Raw genomic sequence first — 20999 nt, 5'->3', positions numbered from 1 at the left:
ATGAGAATCGAGTAAACTGATGATAACTTGACCGGTAAATAATCATTAACCACAAAAGATGACCCATGGAAGAGTCCAGTGCCATGTGAGATACTCTGCAAGAGAATACTAAGGGGGCGGAACTGTCAAATGTGATCTCGCCTGCTCGAGCACCATGTCAAGGGGAAAATATTACGGACCTGCGCTGATGCAGAACACAGTGCCATCTCAGCACTTAGATCATATCATTATTTATTTTCTGTTCTGCACATAAGACAAGATCCGATAACTCAAAGCAGAATGGCCGATGTGCCCAACAATAACACATCAAGGAGCCACTATTTATGAACTCAGCGATCAACATTAGCAGCCTTCCAATCTAAATGCAAGCCAGACTCAGAGGGAAAACCTCCATCAAGTCTAAAAGTGCATTAAAAAAATAAGAAATGCTCTCTCCTAGTGACATCACCGTATGTGATTTTAGGATAAAAAACAGCATATAATGTCTCGGTCCCAGGATAGCATTTTCCATTCAGTTACTTTATTGAAGAAAACAAGAAGAAGCAAAAGCATTGTCAAACTGACTTTCCTTCTCCGTTCTTTCAACAATTGATCAACCAATTTGAACAGAATCTTGTCTCAGATGAAGTTTCTGATATCCAAGGACTTCACGTCAACCATTTGCTCATCCTTAAATTCTTCCCTGAAACGAAACATAGCTAAAAGTAATTGAAGAAACAAATATTCAAAAGCATTTGCAGTTGTCAAAATTGCACCTAATTCATACTTCTCAGCACAGGCTATCTAGGTCAAACAGTCTGCTTACAAAATATAACTATTGTTTAAAATAAATTGCTGTAGACAATGATGGTTTCCAGATATATTAAGACCGGACTTCTTTCAGCATTTTTCTCTATTTGCTTCCAATGAATCTGTTCACGATTTAATGATTGGTTTGGTTTCGCGGAGAAGGAATGATTTGAAAAACATTTTCCTAAAACTAATCGCTTGTATCGCCTAAAATAACTAGCCAATGAAAAAATTGCTTTTATTATCGATAACAATTTATATCTAGATTGTTTTTTACGATAAAAATACTTTCGTTCATTTATTTTTTTTAGCAATATAAGCGAATCGTGTTTAGGAAAGTAGTTTCCAAACAATTCATTTTCCATGAAATGGACGGAGCCTAAGTATAATGATGATTTCCATATACTCTTATCTTTAGCAAACAGAAAAATTTGGACATTTCAAGCACATGCACAATGTTCTCAAGTAACATAAGCAGGGGTTAATATAAGTTCATCTACACAAATAAAAACTGCACCATCTACACATAATGAGACAAACTGATTTGCCTTGATAATGAAAGTACGGAAATACTTGCCTCTTCATCTGGGTTTCCATAGCTTCAAGAGCATTTTTCTTCAACTCCTCCAATTGTGCTTTGGCAATCTTAAGTTCCAACTGCTCCTCATACTTTGGCAGATCTTCCTTGCGAATTCCAAGCCTAGCGTAACAAATGACATAAAATAATGTCATAAGTAGATCATGACAAAAAATAATGTCATAAGCAGCACATCAAGCAGAAGAAGCTACATATCAGCAGAGCAAAAAAGGAAAAGCATTAAATGATAGTGGAAAACTCAGGTCAACAAACGATTATCAAAGTTTCTCATCCAACCAAAGTCAGAATTGGGTCAAATCAAACGGCAGAATAAGAACCTAGCACCCATGCTATCAACTAGCATTTTGACTCTGGCAAGTGCACTTACAGAAGAGACAAAAATTGTCTCCAGAAGACATGCTTCCACACCTTCCAAGTGAAAAGTGCTAAATCTAGCATAACAAATGATTCAGTCTCTTATGCTAACAGAGTAGTGCTTCAACTACCTTAAACAAGCCATACTTCGGTATACCTTCAGTTTGGCTCATATATCAGTAAATGTAGAATGCGAGGCTATTCTCATCAACCCATGGCCAAATAAAACCCCATTTTCATTTGTTAATCCCATTTGCGATTAGTTTAATTCCAAACAACCATATCCCTATGTGATATTTATACACACAATAAAATTTAAAAAAAAAAAAAAGAATTAAAAAAACATTTAAATTGAAAGCTAGCATGAACGTGCCACATTATACAAGAAAACCGAGAAATAAGACCTAGCAACACAAGCACTTACTTCTTATTGACCTTATCAAACTCTGCCATGAGAAGAGCCATTCCTTTCTTGTCGTTTCTCATAAGCGGCTTCTTAATTTCCTTTTCAACTTTCTCCAATGCATCCATCATCATTGCCTCTGCACCAAGGTCATCAGTAAGACCTCTCCTGCAAAAAGCATTGGCTTTAAGTACTCACCAAAAATAAGTACAGAAAGAAATCGTTTTCACTTAATGTAAAAGCATATGATACGAGCAGACATTATCAGAGCATTTCATACAAATCCAGAACAAAAAAAAAAATAGTAAAGTAGTTTATGCATAAAATTTTGGACCATTAGAGAAAGAAGCTAGGCACTGGTCTTACAAAGTTACAAATATAGAAGCAAGCATTATGTATCAGAGTAAACATACTTGATTCGAATCTCCTTCAAAGTCAAAAGATATGTACGAGCATCTGGTATGTCCTGCGTACGTGTCTGGATTGTGTACTGGATCCTCTGTGATTCCGAGAACAAATCCGCCCTGTGGGATAGAAGAACAGGACTAATCAGTTCATCATACAACCAATCAAGAGATCAGATAACTTATCCTCTCTGCTCCTCAACAAACAGAGACACGCTCAAATTCATCCTGCCAATCCCCAAAGTTTAAGTTAGTTGACAAATTAGGAAATGGCCACACATGGAGGCATATTGATAGACACATGAGCCTGGACCATAACCTGTATCTAGCACTCGTGAACTGAGTAATTACTCCAGAGACGGCATTTATTAGATCCTCAACCTAAAAGTAATTTTCTTTGATATGTCAAAGTGCGATTAAAAAGTTCCACGGCTAAGCAGCTGCTCCGTCTCCATTTCAGACATCAATAAATATATGAGACAAATTCAGAAATAGTAGGAGCATCTACAATCTTATCCAAGACGCAAAATACACACTCATGCAAAAACCTCTTGCTTCCAAGGAAAAGAACAAAGGACAATGCTCGAAACACGATGCAGGAGAAAGCCATTGCAAGGATAAGCTGAAAAGGAAGCAGAAAGATTACTTCTCTCTTACTGTCTTCATGACCTTCGAGTACTGAGCCACTGCAGCTGGATCTTCAGGGGCAATGGTAATTTTTTCCTTCCTCAAAACTCCTATGGCAGTCTCAAACTTCTTCTTGACCTCCAGAAAGATACCCTTCAACATCTCTTTTTTAACAATGACCATGTCAGCACTCAGTCAGAGATAAGCCTTGGTGCTGGGAATTCTCTACCTCAATCATAGAAGCATGAAAGTACATCCAAAGTTAATTTTACTTCAGTTTTACAGCTATCTGCTCCTGGTGAATTCCCACAGAGAAGTCTCAAGATAAGTCGTCAGTCAAACCAGTGATTTTCCACAGCTACCATTGCGGAAAATTTCGCTCTTGTAGTAATTATCAGTTGCATCAGCAAGAATTTGGGTAAGTTTACATGCATCATACTTTACAGAGTGGAAAAGTAGCTTAAGAAGTATAAGAAGCATGTTCTTTCTTTTAACCTTAAAAAGATGCAGCATTTGTCCGCAAAGCAATGATAACCAACTTCATGTTCATGAACGACACTGATTTTCACTAAAAATGCAGCAGGACAGACTAAAGTTTATGACGACTCACCATCTCCCTTGAGGGCAGGAGGAGCAGCTTCTTTGGCAAACAAACGGACAGGTGCAGCATGGTCCCGCAGTAAAATTGTCTGAATACCACACAACTGAGCGAATAAAAGCAGAAGCATGTCAAATTAATCAATGTCAGCAAAGAAACTGACAAATCTATTAAGAAACTAAACAGTGCTGTGAAATGCGCAGAAGGCCACAGCTAATGGACTGTAATATGACAGTCATTTCCATCTAAATTAGGCATGATGATATTAAAGTCACTGTTTCTAACTAAGTAGAATAGAAAAACCCCCTAATCCGAATCATGTGCTCTAAAGTTCGTCAGCAACCAAAAGGAACGTCTAGGAAGAAACTAAAAACAAAAAATTGAGGTCAATTACTACTAGTCACACATGGTTCTCTTCAAGTGCACAGAAACATAATTGCCAAAGCAAATCGCCCGCAACGAAAAGCAACAGACAGAATTACCCTAAAACGGCACAGATCATCAGTGATCGCCCGAACGAAAACGGCGATCTCTACATCCAATGTAGAGCACCAACGGTATACCGGTTTCCCCACTGACAAAATCTAGTGTGTTTCGCCCCCGGAACCGCATTTCCTATAAAATAAAACCTCGAAATCGCTCAACCCTAGCTGAATTGCTAGCTCCAGATCGAAGAACCCAAGAATTAAAAATCCGGTTTTCTCGAGTGCGAACAAAAAGCACAATGGAGCGGAAATTGCGACAGCATTTGAAGAACAGGGAGAGAGAGAGTGCGAACAGAAGACGCGTAGATCTGGAGGGTCCTCACCTGCCGAGACCTGGATAGGAGGCGAGAAGTGAACGCCATGATCGCCCTCTTCTTCTTCTTCTTCTTCTTCGTTCGTCGACCAGAGAAGGAGAGGTCAGAGAGTCCGGGTCGTAGGGTTTCGATTTCTTTTGTTTTGTTCCGATTGTGCTGGTAGTGGTAACTCTACTCTCAGTCTCTGGTTACCACAGTTAATAGAGGAAATGACCCTGATTAATAAAGCTAAAAGGCAACATAAAATGAATATGAAATTTTATTATTTTTGTATAAGGGATGAGTTACATAAAAGCCTTTGAAGTAGGACAAAATTTCAAATAAGGGCTCGAAATACTATCATTTTCTCAAATAAAGACTTAAAATGAATTTTATTTTAAATAAGGACCTGAAATATTTTCTTTGTATCAAAACAAGGCCTGACCAACGGTATTTTAGTCATTTATATTTTCTAAATATTTTTTATTTTTTCATTTTTCCCTTCAAGGAAGGGAATGGCAACCAACGAGGGCCGAGCGACCTTGCCCAGGCGGCCGTCAGCCTTACCTAGGCTAGCCTAATCTGGCGAGGGCTGCCCTTGCCGGCCACATGCGAGGCCACTCATCCCTCACCGGTGATCGACCATCGCTCGAGACCGATCACCGGCAAAAAGGAAGGGAAAACAATGAAGAAAGAAAGAAAAAAAAAAAAAGGAAACAATATTTAGAAAATATAAATGATGAAAATATCTTTAGTTATGCCTTTCTTTGAAACAAAGAAGACACTTTAGGAATTTGTTTTGAAACAATTATGACACTTTAGACCATTATTTAAAACAAAGATGACATCTCATGCTCTTATTTAAAATTTTCTCTTGAATTAATTAAGAAATGAAATAGATGGAAATAATTTTCCACAAATAAAATAATTTTTTCCCGCAAATGAAGTAATCGTATAACTCAGTTAAATTTACAATTAAATGGAATATGATAATACCAAGCAATTTCAAGATTTTAGAGTGTGGATGCGTACATTTTGGAGCTCTTTTACATCATTACGTTTGATTTTCATATTTAAACCATGTATCGCGGAGTCAATCTGACAAAGCCAAAACCCATCCTGTGTAATTGGTGAAAAATATTATTTAGCGTGAAAATAAAGCCGTTGTGCTCCCTCATTGTACTTTCCGTCTAATGTCGATGTTAAAGGTCCAATATATCAATTCCCTCGTCTTCGTCCCCCATAAAAAAAAATTTCCCTAGTCACTTAAAGCCTATGTGGCAGCCATTTTGATTCGAAAAAGTGATTCCGATTAAAATGTCTTTTTTTTTTTATTCCATGGATGAGTTATAGAGAATCAGAATGCGTTTAACAATCGGTCAAAATTTTTGTTCCTGAAACAAAAACGCGTTTGATAATTGTACAAAATTTCTGTTTCCAAAAACAATGGCTCTTCCCAATTTTTGTCATTTAAATCAAATAATTACGCAATTGTTTCGTGAAATTTCATCATACATTTTGAATTAATAAAAAAAAATCATATTGATTCTCTTATATAATATATTGCATATTTAAATGTAAAAATAAATATCAAGAATCATCACGAGTCATTTTCGCCATTTATTGTGGGGTTCATCAAACTTTTTTTAGCGAGCGGATAATCGATACGAACGACGCCCTTGTTTCTGCAAAAAAAATGAATTCCACTGCCCTACATTGCTGTGCGTTTTTGCTTCTAGGAAATCAAAGCTCAGTATTAATTCATCGAAAACTTAAGAACGAAAGTTGGCTAAGTGTTCACGATGATTATTCTTGTTTTTTTTTCAAAATTTTCTAAAACTATACTAAGTTTAAAATACATAAACATAGGCAAATCACAACCAATGAAATCAAGAGCACAATCAAGAAATTATGGCATTGATAAATCGCATCATAAAACCCTAATGAAACCTTAAGGGCTTAGAGACATGTGGTTTGAGTTTAATTGCAAAAGTATTTATGATTTTTCTAAAAAAGAATAAAATCTATAAAATCTAGGCTCAAATTTATGAAAATGAGGTCAAACTAGTCTAATCTAAGCTTCTTCTATTTTTGGAGATTTTCTGAAATTTTTCTGATTTTTTGAGAATTTTATTGATTTTATTGATTTTATTGATTTTATTATATATTATTATCTTATATATTTTTCTTTGAAAATGAGATCTCGCTCTGTTTTAAGTTGAGGAAAAATTGACAAGAGAATTGAAAGAGAAAAGTGAAAGATGTAGGATTTCATTATGTTTTGTAATTTTCAAAAGTTGTTCTTTTTTTTAGAACCAGCTTTTTTTTATTCTTGTTTTTGCTCTAAAACTGTTTTTAAAAATAGAATCAGAATCATTTACGTTACCAAACAGGATTTTCATCTTTTTTTATTTTGGGAAACAAAATCGGAGAACTAGAATAGTTGCCATACAGGTCCTTAAAAATTTTAGGCCTTATTTGCTGGGGTCACTTAGGAATTTGGAGGCCAAAAGTGAGGAAACAACCCACAATTTGGTGCCGAGAGAAAATAGATCGATGTAGTTCATTGGTTTAATTAATTTAATTAATCAATTGTACAAGATGATGAAATTACTAGGTATCACTAGAAAAATGGAAAATCTTAACGTCGAATTCAAGGCTACGTTTGATTTGCGAAAAAAGAATAATTTTGAAAACATTTTCCAAAATTTGATCGCTTGAAATGATCAGTCAGTGAAAAATGTAACCATTGTTTGAATATTTTAATGAACGATGAGAATATTTTTTGCTTATTTATTTTTTATAAGCGATACAAAACATCTTTTCCAAAAAAAAAATGATTTTCAAATCATACGAGCCAGATTGAATATGCAGAGTCCATCATCACTCAAGGCCTTCAACAGAAAGAGCATCTATTATGACCAGAAGAAGAAGAAGAAGAAGAAGAAGTGCATCTATTGGGCTTGATTGTAGGAGCAATGAAGTAGGCCGGCCCACGTTGTCTAGCAACTTTTATACTGTCCCTTTCTAGAACCACCTTCCTTATTCGAGTACCTTTGCATTTTGATCATTTGTCTAGAGAGCCCAACCAAAAGTTAGACTGATTGGTGAAGAGGCATCGAGATGAATATGAGGGTGCGTTTGTTCTGCTCGAAATAGATGAGTTGAAAAATATTGTCCAAGGAATAATTACCTGTATAATAAATGAACGAAATATATTTTCATCGTCCACAAAAATATTTAAACATGAATTGTTGTCCATAATAAAAACATTTTCCATTGAGTGATTATTGTAAGCATAATTTTTAAGACATCGGTTTTTTATAATCATTCATTTCCGTGAAACAAATAGAGCTTATCTATTCGAATTCCACGGGCGACTGATGTGGACACTTTAGCACCTCCTCTTACATACAGCCCGCACCGAGGACAAACACATGGGATTGCTACTAAATGGGACACACAATGCGAATTTGGGGTGGAACCTAGCTCTGATACCATATTAAAAAGTTCAATCAAAAAGTTTAATTGCACATGAAAAGAGAGATACTAAAATGAATATAAGGCCCATTGGAACTCATAAGCTGCTAGTTTAACAGTCTAACAATGCCGTCGGTTATTTTTTATCACATGGTCTCCCAATCAATAAATGTTTTATGCAAAATACGCGGTGATGATGTGTGAATCTACGATTGAGATTGTATCGTCTATGAAAGTACTGTCAAGAAACCATTTTCCTTGAAACCCACAGGCAAGCGATTTGCGTACTTTTTTATATTTTATATACGGAGACATCGATATGACTAATTCAACATATGCAACTTGCTGTTGATAGAACCGAAACCTTAATTACTTTACTAACCATAATTTCACGGGCAAAAGGACACTTGGAGTGTCAATATTTGTGTATGATGCTCACTTTGATGTCAATATTTTTTTTTTATCACTCAAGTTTCAAATTAGAGAAAAAACTATCACTTAAGTATCAATTTCGACCAAAAATGATCACTTAAGTGCCAATTCCGGTCAAACAAGACACATGATATTTTTTTTTATTAATTTTTTAATATTATGTGGATTTGTTTTTAAAAAAGTTAGTCCACTTGGTGTCCACATGACATTTGTGTAATATTTAATTAAATTTAAAAATAAGTTAACTAACTAAAAAATTTAAAAATTAAAAAAGGGAAGATTGCTAGGTTGCTCTCGCCGCTGCAACAAAGTATTTTGCTTTTTTCTTTTAATGTCTTTTAGCTTATGTTTTAGTTTTTAATATTTTTAACTTTTGGCTTTTTTGTTATTGCTGACTTGGATGCTCGGGTGAGCCACGTAGATGTCATGTCGGATTTTCGGCAAAGCTCACCAGAGTTGGTACTGAAATAATCGTTTCTCAAAAAAATTAAAATTTAAGTGATAAAAAATTATTGGCACTAAAATGGGCACCGTACATAAATATTGACACTCCAAGTATCTTTTTGTCTTAAGTAAACCCACTTGTAAAAACAAATAAGAGATGGCTTTTCAAAGTGGGACAAATGAACGCAGAGAAAATTATCAAAAAAGCCATAAAGCTATTGCATTTTGGTTAATCTAGTCCTAAATCCTTCAATCTTATCTAAGCCTTTTCATGTTTTGTCAATTGAGTCCATCCATCAAATTTTAGCAGAAAATTATTGACATGAAGGCCGGCCATCCTACGTGGCATATCCGATGTTAACGTGGACAAAATTTTTATTTTTTTAATGTCTTTATTATTATTATTATTATTTTCCTTCCAAGCCTAGCGAGGTCGCTAGCTAACCCTCCCCGGTCACATGCAAGGGCCTACCAACCCTCACTAACCACTGGCCCCGATCGGCGAGGGCTTGGCCGCCCTCGTCAAGTGGCCAATGAAGGTCGCCGGACTCGGTAGAAAAAAAAGGAAAAGAAAGAAATAAAAAGAAAACAAAAATTATAAAAATTGTTGGCGTTAGTGCCAGCTGTATCACGTGGGACGGCCAACGTCTATGTGAGCGATTTTCACTTAAAATTGATCAAATTGACTTAATTGGCCAAATGTGAAAAGGTTTAGGATTCAATTGGTAAAATTAAAAAGTTTAGGACTAAATAGCTAAAGTACCATAGATTTAGGATTTTTTGGATAATTTTTTTTTGTGAATGTAAGGAAAACATGTATTTTGAAATACTTAATGCAAGAATTATTACTAGACAAAACCCAAAATGAAATAAATCAGACTAAAAGAGAGTTGATTAATTAATCATTAATAGCAAGTAACTTGATCCCTCTTATACGATATAAGGTATATTGCCGGGGGCATGTGATGCGAATTCTTTCCTTGATTGTGATGGCAAGAGATTACTATAATCAAATTTGCTTAGTCTAACCATCTTGCTGTTGTCAGGATTTTAGCCCCATTGACGAGTTCAACTGTAGAATTGTCTTGGAGTTACCAGTCAGAGAGCATGCCATGAACAATTCAATTGGACTAAGTTTCCAGTTGCTTACAACTAGTCATACTGATGGCTTTCTCCTTGTATAAATGCTAGGAAAAAAAAAACATTTGAGTCTTTGAAAGTGTCCAGTAAGAGAGTGCATGCCCTGGAAATTTTAGATGCTTGCCTTCATTCAGGATTGCGGCCACAATTGCTTTCTGTGAATAGCCACTTTCTTTGTAGGTTCATTTACTTTTCCACGCACTTATATTGATCAGCAATTGAATAAATGTACCTCCTCTTTGACTCCACATATTTTAGTGATCGACCGACAAATTTGTCCATTAGTCCCCCCTGATCTCTATCCAGCCGGCGTGCAAAATTGAAAGATTCAACTGGTTTTTCAGCACGAGAATTTGACCAAGAACTGTAGTGCTCAAATGAATTTTGGAGGTGCGCTACAATAAGATCAGACTTTGAAAATTGTGTTGTATCTAGTGTTGACGCCTAAATTTTGACTAATCTATTTTTTGCATAAAAATTAGAACTAATTTTAGTTCTAAATAAAAATCTTCTCACATATTTATTTTTAGCGTACATTGCATTGGCATATAATTGGGCAAACAGAACACTTAATTTAGCATGCGTCTAGACTAGGCATGGGATGGAAAAATACACCGAGAAGATTTGAAACTTCAGGGACTATATTGCAAATGCTTAAAACTTCAGGGATCGTATGTGCAAATACTTGAAATTTCGGGGACTGCATTGCAAATACCAAGAGAAGATGAAGAAGGGAAGATAATGAAGGGAAGATGATGAAGGGAAGGTGATGAAGAGAAGATGAAGAAGGGAAGATGATGAAGGGAAGATGATGAAGGGAAGATGGTGAAGAGAAGATGAAGAAGAGAAGATGGAGAAGGGAAGATGGTGAAAAGAGGATGGTGAAATTTGGCTATAAAAGAGGAAGAGTTCTTGAGAAGGGGGAAGTGGAAGAGAATTGAGAGAGAGAGTAGAAGAGAATTGAGAGAGTTTTTTAGGAAGAGTGGAAGAGAATTGAGAGAGTTTTGAGAGAGTTTTTGAGAGGAATTTTTAGAGAGGAAAAAGAGAGTTCTTGAGAAAAATCAGAAGAGAAAATTCGAGAGTGAAGAAAAGTGTTTTAGTCGAGCATCATCTTCGACGAGTCCCGACACATATTTCGCCCCTCGCAACCCAACAAGGCCATTGCTTGCCATTTTCGACGACAGCCGCGTTCTTCCAGCTCCGAGATCTTGAAGGGAACTATAACGTATATGTGAGTAAGATTTTGTGTAATAGAAGGTAATCCTTTCCATCTCGATCTACAAAAATGTAATCGTTTGGTTTGAATATTTGTTTGTTTATTTTAGACATGCCACGTGTTTCAAATTTTAGCATTATTACATGTTAATTTATTTTTATAAATACTCGTGATCGGCTGCATTTTCTTTCTTTCTAAATCACCCATGGTGTATATCGTACAAAGTTCAATGTTTTACATCCCCATAAAAAAGAAGAAAAAACCAAAAAATTGCATCTTTGAATTTCGAGTAAAATCCATCAAAATTGCCAAATCAAATATTTTTCATGAAAATGGTACCGAAAGGGCGTTAGAGAAATCCGACGTAACCAAATCCCCGAATTCAAAATCTCCGGTTCGCGGAAATAAGATAGTTTTCTCCCGCTATTTTATTTAGGTTTCTAATCAACCTACCGAAAATGATTAGTGGCGACTCCAAATTCAAAACACGTTGCATGTTAATTATTTGAACCTTAAGTTGCGATTTGGTATGGACTTGGGAGAGTCCGAGTTAGGTTAGTTAATTAATTAACCTAATAATCCATTAGCCCGAAAATAAACTCGTTTATTTTTTTTAGGTCGCGACACTTGGCGACTCATTTGGGAATTTAAGAGGACTTAGGCCGAGATAATTTCATGAAAAAGGAATCACTTGATTTGGCAAACTTTGGTTGAATTCTCATTCTTAGGTGTTAAATGCTTTTGCAGATTGGGAGTTATAAGGGGAGGAGTGATTGACTAACCCTTTGTTTTGCGTGCTTGGTGAATTGGAATTGTGATTTAACTTTTGAATCATTGAAGCGGTGTTTGCTTTTAATTGTTGTGCATGATTTATCGTCTTTGCACTACATCGCACACAACCCGTGACCGGACCTGAGTCACACCAATAGTTTTAAGATGGTATTTAGATGGTCCTTTAACCTTGGCGGTAAGGCTTCGCTAAAGGTTATCCCATCCCGGATCCCGAAAATTTTTTCAAAAAATGGCTCAAGGGTCGTTCTTATGCACGTGAGGCTATGATGCATGAGAATTGCCCTTGTCGACCGAACCAAGCCGAAGTGATTGAACCCGACTAGTCATGACTATTGTACGCGAGGCTGCGACTAGTCATGATGATTGCGCGCGAGGCTGCGACATGTCGTTTCGTTCATCATTTCACTTTGCAAAAGCCTTTTGGATAGATAGAATAAGATTTAAACTCACAATTCATGCGCATGTCTTTGTGATTGACATTTTCTTCCTATGAACGGTAATTTCTTGTCTCTTTTACCCTATTATCTCATTTTTATTTTGAGCTGGTCCATGGTTTAGGAGTATCGTTGTCTTATTTCCAATTTCGCACTTTGCTTCCGTAGCTTTTACAATTTCATCGGTTGTCCTCATTTCGATTTGGCTTGTTCTTGTTGTGCGATTTTTACTAAATTCTACGATCGAGCTTTGAGTAAGTGCCAAACACGAAAGTTGTAGACCTATGTTTCAACTAATATCCTACAAAATTTCAGAATTAAATTCATAATTTAAGATGGCCTTTCGTTTTTTCAACTACCTGCGGTTATAACAGTTTTCTGAATGTGATTTTTTGGAAAAACACATTAAACTGATTTGACCCGTGCATTTCTAGTCCGATTGGCCAACATAAAAGTTGTTCATCATCTTCTCAACTACAAGCTCGTAAAATTTGGACATGTTTTGATCAACGTGCGAATTAATATGAATTTTTTCGTAAAAGCGGATAAACTGAAAATTACATGTTTCAATCCTTTGGTCATAATCACTTTGTTCGTTTGAGTCTAGAGGGATGCCATGGGCCGGCTCGCTATTCTTGCTCCCTGTACTCATTTTGGGTTTGTTACTGTGTACAGGTAATTTATCACGGATCCTCCACATATCACCCGATCGCAGCAAAAAGGATGGCCGACATCAACGCCACCGTTAGTGCTGCCCCGGATGAGAAACTTGGCTCCTTGACTGAGCGCTTTGAAGGGATGATGTCCCGAAAGATGGAGGAAATGATGGCCGCCTTTGCCGTCAAACTTCAATCATCCACCTCCAGCCCGCCGCTAACCATTCCTGCTCTAATTCCTCCTACGGACAACGTCGGTAAAGCCCTAGAAGCTACTCCCTATCCGACAATGCCGCTAGAGGATGTGATCATCACGGGCGTGAACTCGAGCACGCCGCCCGTAGTCCCAATCCCTCAAGCCAACCCCGTGGGCCCCGGGTTGAATGGTGATACGGTCAAACTGTTGGCCCAAATGGAACAGAGGGATCCGAGAGGTTGAGGGGACTCACAACATACCCTGATTGACACATGTCTGTCTTTTCAAAGGTCACGGTGCGGAGAAGTTCAAGATGCCCGACTTTGAGAAGTATGATGGAACTTCCAACCCGGGTTCAAGCACGTCCGGATGTACCAGGCAAGAATGAATAAGCATGTGACCAACGGTCCCTTAATGGTTCAGACCTTCCAGGCTAGTTTAAAAGAAGCTGCCATGAGATGGTATACGGACTACGAGATCTACCGGATGGATGATTGGGAGAAGGCAGCTAATGCTTTCATCAAACATTTCAGCTTTAACTTGGACGTGCTCACCACCAGAGAGGACCTTGAGCGACTTGAGATGAAAAAGGAAGAAACAATCAAGCAATATGCCACTAGGTGGAGGAACGTGGCATCTCGACTGAAACCCAGTCCCTCCCGAAAGGGAACTCATGAAATTGTTTGTTTCCACCCCGCCGCCGATTATGAGAACTCGAATTTTGGGATCTGCTTGCCACGTCATTCAGCCATCTCATCGCAATGGCTGAAGAAATCGAGAACGGCATGAAGAAAGGTTGGTACGGTGATGTTGCCATGACGACTAAGAGGTTTGTGGTAAGGAAAGACAAGGAGTCGGCCCCACAGTCAACATGACCTACAGCCAAAAACCCACGACCCGGACGCCGCCGTACAGATTCCTAATCGCCAGCAGGCTAATTTCGGCATGCAACGACAAAGAGGGAATCAACGGTCTCCTCGGCGGTTTACCCCTCTACCGGGAACCCCGTCGCAGTACTTGCGGTTCTGCGTAAGAGAGGTTTACCGACTTCCGAGCCTCTACGACCCAATGAATACGAGCTTGCCGAGATATGATCCATCGAAGAAATGTGATTACCACTGCGGGGAGCTTGGACATGACACCGATGGCTGTTTTGTCTTCGAAGCATCGGATTCAAGATCTCCCGGATTCTAAAGCATTCTCATTCCAAGGCAACAAACAGCCAAATGTCCAGAATAATCCTTTGCCGGATCATTCCGGTAAAGTTAATGCTGTATTCGGGCTGGGAATCGACGAGGTTGGTGCTAGTAAGGATGAAGGAGTCTTCGATATCGCCGGTTGTTTTGATGATGTAACCATTGCTGCTATATCCGAAGACGGAGCGCATAAGGAGGAACCTTACCCGGCGCCTAAACCTTCCAAATCATTCATTAATGCCATATGTGATGATCCACTGGAGGGTTTAGATTCAGAGTAACATCTTTATGTTTATGCAATCCCCTACGTGGGACATTTTCTGTTTCCTTTAGGTTTTGGATCGCATTTGGATTTCTATTATGTCTTGCACTCTTGGATTTTCTTTCCTAGAAGATGTAATTTCATATCAATAAAATTGCACCATTTTTCGAATCTTGTTGAAGTATCCCAAACTAACCCGATGACGATAACCAACGACCAACAAGTTTGTCATCATGGTAAGAACCGAGGGTTGGGCTTCTTCAAGAATTCATGTCCCACGGTTTTGAAAAAATAAAAATAAAAAAAAGTTCTTCAAAAAAATCATACCGCAATTAAGCCCCGTTTGTCCTTTTGATTTTGTTACTTTATGTTTCAAGGGGAGGGGAACTTAGTGGATCCAGAAGTATACGACTTAGATGAGTCCAGTCCAGATTATGAGGAAATTCGTCGGGATTTCGAACGACATGAGGAGATCAAGCCCTTGACCGGTGAACAAACTGTCTCGGTCGACCTAGGCGATGCGGAAAACCCTAAAGATGTTAAGATCGGGGCAAACCTTTCCAAAGAGATGACTGAGCGCTTGACTAAGCTCCCGAAGGATTACTAGGACATTTTCGCCTCGGTCCTATGCGAGATATGCCCGGTCTTGACCGTTCCATTGTCGAACATTGTTTGCCGACGGATCTTTCGGCTAAGCCAGTGGTGCAAAAGTCAAGGAGGGCCGGACTAGAATTGGTCCAGAAGATCAAAGAGGAAGTCATGAAGGTGCTTGACGTCGGATTCCTTGAGACTACAGAATATTCTGATTGGTTGCCAATATAGTCCCAGTCATAAAGAAGGATGGGCGTATTCGGTCTTGCGGAGGTTTGAATTGTTCTCATTCATGGACGGTTTCTCCGGGTACAATCGGATCCCGATGAATGTCAATGACAAGTTGAAAATCACCAACACCACAGCTTAGTGGTCGGGGGAATGATAGTGGTCCGAGGCGTCTCGGGTTCGATCCTAGGATTTGGCGTCAATGTACAAAGATTAATAAAAATCTTTTTACTTCGCAGTTCAATGCCGATTGAAGCTCAGCCCAAATGGTTACAAAACCGGAGAGATAACATCACAAACATACAATCCGATCCGGATGAATCGATCTTTTCAATTCAAAGTTCGCAAGGAATACGTACAAGGGTAAAGCAAGATCGTTTCAACTCGTTTAGAACATGAGAACGTACATTGATGCTTTCCCTTTTGATTTTTACAGGGGTCACTGCCTTTCCGGATAGGGAAGTATCCATTCTCCCCGAAAAATTAATGAAATAAGAAATTCCTGAAGCCTTTGACAATCTCATGTCTCGAACCAGATAATGAAGTTTTTGCAACTCATTTGCATGAGCGGGGGCAACTCCCAATCCACGCCCCTAAGAAGTTTCTTATGTGCTTGCGAATTCTGTCCACCAAGATAAAAAGTTGCTGCATTTTATATGCTCAAAAATACTCATACATTGCATAGTTTGCGCATGACTGTTCCTCATGTTTAATTTACCAACTCTGAATAAGGAACATGAACTACATAAGATACATCGAATGTATGGAATGGGGCAGGGCAGGATGATGAAAGGCAATCCTTTCCCAAACACGTCCAATCTTTTCGGGCGAGATGAACGGTGGCAAAGTTCCGCATTTCACAAGGTAAAAGGTTTTCTCGCAAAAGGTACGATAGCCGAAATGACAGAGGCATTCAGTTCTCTATCCCAAACACTACGGGTGATCCATTGATTACCCCTTTTGAGCGGTTGTTTCATTTCTTTACCCCTGCCAAGAACCACCCCACATCGGGGTCCAGACGAGTTAATTCCAGCGGCAACACGAGGCAAATGGTTAGAAATTTTCTTGCTGGGACTAACATTAATCTTCGGGTGTTTCTTTGCATTTATACTCGAATTTTAATTCAAGTGCCTTAGGATGATGAAGAGCATTCACTTCTCTATCCTATACACTTCATTCTTTGCATAGCCCACTTGAGCCTGCAAATTCATTTCTTAAACCCTTGTTGGTGATCATTTGCTCATTCCAAAGACGAAGATAGCATTTTCCCAAGGATTAGAATTGGAGATGGTCGGGTCAACAGACAATTCCCGAATGGACTCATTTCTTGTATGCTAGATTTTTTATGTTTACATAATTTTTCTTTGTAAATGTTTATGTTTGTTGTAATTCCTGGTTCAAAATCATGGGATTGTAAAAAAAAGGAGAGGCAAACTCAGCTTAAAGGAGAAGGGCCCGCTCTCGAAAAAAAAAAAAAAAAAAAAAAAAAAAGTAAAATAAAGAGATGTCGAAGAGCTCTCAAAGAAAAAGGAAAAGAAATCTCTTCTCGAAAAAAAAAAAAAGAAGAAAAAAAGAAAAATGAGAGTCGGGAGTAAGAAAAGCAAAGACCGATCTCATACGAAAATTTCAAGCATAGGAAAAGCAAAGTGCCTACCAAAAGTAAGGCCAATGCACATTCATTTGTAAAGTACTTCTGAATTTTGAATGTACGTTTTTGCCTCGTTAAGTTGTAAATTCCATGTACATGTTTGCATTGTGTCTCTTGCAAATCCTTGACGGACACTTGTTATGAAGAAGACTCCCCAAGAAATCGGTTGCAAAGTGCAATTTTCGGTAGAAATCTACCATCCCTCATTCAATGATGGTATTCTTTAAAGAAGACATTTCCGGAAGACCAAGATCGGTGACTAGTCAACGATGATCACCAACGTCAAGCCCCTTCTCATTTAATTTCGAGCCAAAACGAGCCTTTTCGTTCCTCGGTCCCCAATCCTAGCCTACGTTATAACCCTCCAAAGTCTCTTCCGATTAGGGCACTTGAGTTAACGTAGAGTTAAATGATTTTAAGCATCACTCGAAGAAGTTCGAGCAAGATTATTTCTCTCTCATTTTTGCAGGATTCTTGACTTGTAAATCCGGAGCAAATGATGAAGAAATTCATTTCAGCAGACCTTGACTCAACCGGAGTCCCCTTTGTAAACCTTTGACCTAGCTCTCATTACGGTCCTAATCAAGACCTCCCGGATCGACTCGGTCGTATCAATTGCGAGATTACTTGGATCCTTATCGAATGCGATGATGGAAAGATTGAGTGATTTCTCTTGAATCCTGCAGACAGGATAAATAGCTTTTCTCGAGAGTGAGAGAAAGCCCTTTCGGACCGAAGTCCCCCATTCAGCTCACATTCGAGGTATTCGTAATGTGAGAACCTCCCTAGACAAAATTGGTAATGCAAACTTGACAGAATGGTTATGCATGAACCATAGTATGAGTGATTGCATTATACTCATTGTTGAATATGTTTGTGTGTGTTACCTCGACATTCTATGATAGGTAATACATTCCCGATGTTCGAGTTCCCTCCCAAGGTCTCGAAATTCATCCAAGGATTATTGAATGAGCAAGTTTCTGTGGCAAATGCCTATCGGGTACGATACGACAATCGCTTCGTTCCTTGATTAATCGTTTGGAGAACCCGGGTAAGTTTTCCGAACCCCTTTTCAAATTAACAACTCTTCTCATGATAGTTGTTATGATTCAATCTCGAGCAATATGCCCCTTTTGTACTTATCGATTCCATTCGATGGTGCTCCTATCAAATATTGTTCAATTCGGGCAATATGCCTCTTCCGTCAAGTCGTGTAGACATATGCACTGGCGATCTTGACATCTTATCAAATCATAACGACGTAGCTCTTATGGTTTCAATCTCGGGACGTGAAGACATATGCACCGGCGATCTTGACATCTTATCAAATCATAACGACGTAGCTCTTATGGTTTCAATCTCGGGACGTGAAGACATATGCACCGGCGATCTTGACATCTCTTCAAATCATAACGACGTAGCTCTTATGATTTCGGTATCGAATCACGAAGACGTATGCACTGGTGATCTTGACCTTTAGTCGGCTCATAATGACATAGCTCTTATGATTTTCGGCTCCTTTATCAAATCATGAAGACATAAGCACCCATATTTTTGATCCAAACCAAATCATAACGACGTAGCTCTTATGATTTTGGTTCCCCTTTATCGAATCGTGAAGACATATGCACTGGCGATTTCGACATTTAATCAACTCACAACGACGTAGCTCTTGTGAACTTGATCCCACTTCTTTCGACTCACAACGACGTAGCTCTTGTGATCTCAAACGACACACATATCTTGCGCTGTCTTGCATTAGGGAGAAGTCTCGATAACGGATAGGCCAAATACCTTAAAATCCTTGCATCTGCAAAAAGAAACTTGGAAATTAAGAGAACCATTAGCTTACGAGAAATTTGGTAAAACAGGTATTCTTGTATGCGATCCATGTGCATGTTTCTCTAACATGGAAAAGAGGAATTATGACACATGTTATTTACAGTCTTGCATATCATGCATCACTTCATTACATTAAAAAAAATGGGATTAAAACTCCCGCCAAAAAAGTTCATCCATAATTTGCACTATCAAAATTTAGGATTCAATTTTGTCTTTGAGCGGAACCTCTACGAGCCTCCACTCAAAGAGGGGCAGCTGTTGACGCCTAAATTTTGACTAATCTATTTTTTGCATAAAAATTAGAACTAATTTTAGTTCTAAATAAAAATCTTCTCACATATTTATTTTTAGCGTACATTGCATTGGCATATAATTGGGCAAACAGAACACTTAATTTAGCATGCGTCTAGACTAGGCATGGGATGGAAAAATACACCGAGAAGATTTGAAACTTCAGGGACTATATTGCAAATGCTTAAAACTTCAGGGACTGTATTGCAAATACTTGAAATTTCGGGGACTGCATTGCAAATACCAAGAGAAGATGAAGAAGGGAAGATAATGAAGGGAAGATGATGAAGGGAAGGTGATGAAGAGAAGATGAAGAAGGGAAGATGATGAAGGGAAGATGATGAAGGGAAGATGGTGAAGAGAAGATGAAGAAGAGAAGATGGAGAAGGGAAGATGGTGAAAAGAGGATGGTGAAATTTGGCTATAAAAGAGGAAGAGTTCTTGAGAAGGGGGAAGTGGAAGAGAATTGAGAGAGAGAGTAGAAGAGAATTGAGAGAGTTTTTTAGGAAGAGTGGAAGAGAATTGAGAGAGTTTTGAGAGAGTTTTTGAGAGGAATTTTTAGAGAGGAAAAAGAGAGTTCTTGAGAAAAATCAGAAGAGAAAATTCGAGAGTGAAGAAAAGTGTTTTAGTCGAGCATCATCTTCGACGAGTCCCGACACATATTTCGCCCCTCGCAACCCAACAAGGCCATTGCTTGCCATTTTCGACGACAGCCGCGTTCTTCCAGCTCCGAGATCTTGAAGGGAACTATAACGTATATGTGAGTAAGATTTTGTGTAATAGAAGGTAATCCTTTCCATCTCGATCTACAAAAATGTAATCGTTTGGTTTGAATATTTGTTTGTTTATTTTAGACATGCCACGTGTTTCAAATTTTAGCATTATTACATGTTAATTTATTTTTATAAATACTCGTGATTGGCTGCATTTTCTTTCTTTCTAAATCACCCATGGTGTATATCGTACAAAGTTCAATGTTTTACATCCCCATAAAAAAGAAGAAAAAACCAAAAAAATTGCATCTTTGAATTTCGAGTAAAATCCATCAAAATTGCCAAATCAAATATTTTTCATGAAAATGGTACCGAAAGGGCGTTAGAGAAATCTGACGTAACCAAATCCCCGAATTCAAAATCTCCGGTTCGCGGAAATAAGATAGTTTTCTCCCGCTATTTTATTTAGGTTTCTAATCAACCTACCGAAAATGATTAGTGGCGACTCCAAATTCAAAACACGTTGCATGTTAATTATTTGAACCTTAAGTTGCGATTTGGTATGGACTTGGGAGAGTCCGAGTTAGGTTAGTTAATTAATTAACCTAATAATCCATTAGCCCGAAAATAAACTCGTTTATTTTTTTTAGGTCGCGACATCTAGCAATATCACCTAAAGGAGGGTGAATAGGCAATTGTGAACGATTTTGAAATTTAATGCGGAATTCAAACAAATTAAAACAGAATCCGAGTAAGTTCAGTAGCAAATTCAGAACAAGACGTGCAATGGTCTAAACACAGTAAAGGGAGTTTAGAGTAAAAGAGAATTGCACACAAAGTGATTCGGCTTTGATAAGCATTCGTCCACTCTCTCACGATGACAACCG

At 38.2% G+C, this 20999-nt stretch overlaps 2 protein-coding genes across 3 annotated transcripts in view; one reads left to right on the top strand and one right to left on the bottom strand.

Annotated features, from left to right (window-relative positions):
• The window catches only part of LOC125314150 (tRNA(His) guanylyltransferase 2-like), a 206931-nt gene that overhangs the window by 28392 nt on the left and 157540 nt on the right, over positions 1 to 20999 (top strand). The window lies entirely within an intron of this gene.
• LOC125314186 (probable ATP synthase 24 kDa subunit, mitochondrial) lies at positions 186 to 4729 on the bottom strand. Its single transcript, XM_048275692.1, has 7 exons — positions 4582 to 4729; positions 3786 to 3879; positions 3195 to 3339; positions 2558 to 2668; positions 2166 to 2312; positions 1367 to 1489; positions 186 to 682 (listed from the first exon to the last, which is right to left on the bottom strand). Exons 1-7 carry the CDS (start codon positions 4618 to 4620, stop codon positions 619 to 621), a joined length of 723 nt encoding a protein of 240 aa, XP_048131649.1. The 5' UTR covers positions 4621 to 4729; the 3' UTR covers positions 186 to 618.

The sequence above is a fragment of the Rhodamnia argentea genome, chromosome 1 (assembly GCF_020921035.1).
Source record: "Rhodamnia argentea isolate NSW1041297 chromosome 1, ASM2092103v1, whole genome shotgun sequence".
Classification (NCBI taxonomy): domain Eukaryota; kingdom Viridiplantae; phylum Streptophyta; class Magnoliopsida; order Myrtales; family Myrtaceae; genus Rhodamnia; species Rhodamnia argentea.
This window is presented reverse-complemented; position numbering and strand designations above follow the sequence as displayed.